We start from the raw sequence: 945 nt of genomic DNA, 5'->3' as shown, positions 1-945 counted from the left end.
GCACACTGCTGGCTCACGTTCAGTTTTTCGTCTACCAACACCCCGAAGTCCTTCTCCTTGGGGCCACTCTCAATCCATTCTCCTCCCAGCCTGGATTTGTGCTTGGTCGCCTCCTCTCTGCTGCCTGATCCGCTCCACCATTGCCTCTGAAAGAGGAGTTTTGGTTCTCTGTCCCCATGTGGCATTGGATGTGTGGCACGTCCCAAACCGGGAGGGTGAAATGGGGATGTCTGGCTGCTCGCGCCAGGGACCAGGGGTGGGAGATCACACTGGGGAAGTGGGACATGTTGGTCACCGAATGGTTGTGGAGACTTGGGCTCAAACATCAGAGAGCATCTTCACAGCTCCCTGCTCTCTCTTCCAGGAGAAGTGGTGAACACCCACGGTCCCGTTGAGCCAGACAAAGACAACATCCGTCAGGAGCCATACACCCTGCCCCAGGGCTTCACCTGGGATGCCCTGGACCTTGGGGACAGAGGCGTGGTGAGTACGGGCAGCTCCGCACACGTCTCGGGAGGGTGTCTCTGTTGCACGGTCAGCAGTTCCATGCTTGGACTGCCAGAGATGTTTTTGGGGATGGGAACACATCTTGCACCTCACCAAGGAGCTCCCCAGCTCAGCAGTGACACTGTTTCCTTGGACTTCATAGTATAACAGAAGGGTTTGAGTGGGAAGGGACCTTAAAGCCCACCCAGTGCCACCCCCTGCCATGGGCAGGGACACCTCCCACTAGCCCAGGTTGCCCAAAGCCTCATCCAGCCTGGCCTTGAACCCCTCCAGGGATGGGGCATCCACAGCTTCTCTGGGCACCCTGGGCCACTGCCTCACCCCCCGCACAGGAAAACATTTCTTCCTCACATCTCATCTCCATCTCCCCTCTTCCAGCGTCAAACCCTCACCCCTCATCCTGTCCCTGCACCCCCTGATCCAGAGCCCCCCCAGCTC

General features: G+C 58.5%; 1 protein-coding gene across 1 annotated transcript in view; it reads left to right on the top strand.

The window, feature by feature from the left end:
• Positions 1–364: 364 nt before the first annotated feature.
• NMT1 (N-myristoyltransferase 1) overlaps positions 365–945 on the top strand; it is a gene marked incomplete at both ends in the record, with an annotated part of 5279 nt that continues 4698 nt past the window's right edge. The window contains one exon of the mRNA XM_010080415.1: positions 365–483. Within this exon, the coding sequence (XP_010078717.1) occupies positions 365–483 (119 nt within the window). The remainder of the gene's footprint in view (positions 484–945) is intronic.

The sequence above is a fragment of the Pterocles gutturalis genome, unplaced genomic scaffold (genome assembly GCF_000699245.1).
Source record: "Pterocles gutturalis isolate BGI_N339 unplaced genomic scaffold, ASM69924v1 scaffold15079, whole genome shotgun sequence".
NCBI classification, from domain to species: Eukaryota; Metazoa; Chordata; class Aves; order Pterocliformes; family Pteroclidae; genus Pterocles; species Pterocles gutturalis.
This window is presented reverse-complemented; position numbering and strand designations above follow the sequence as displayed.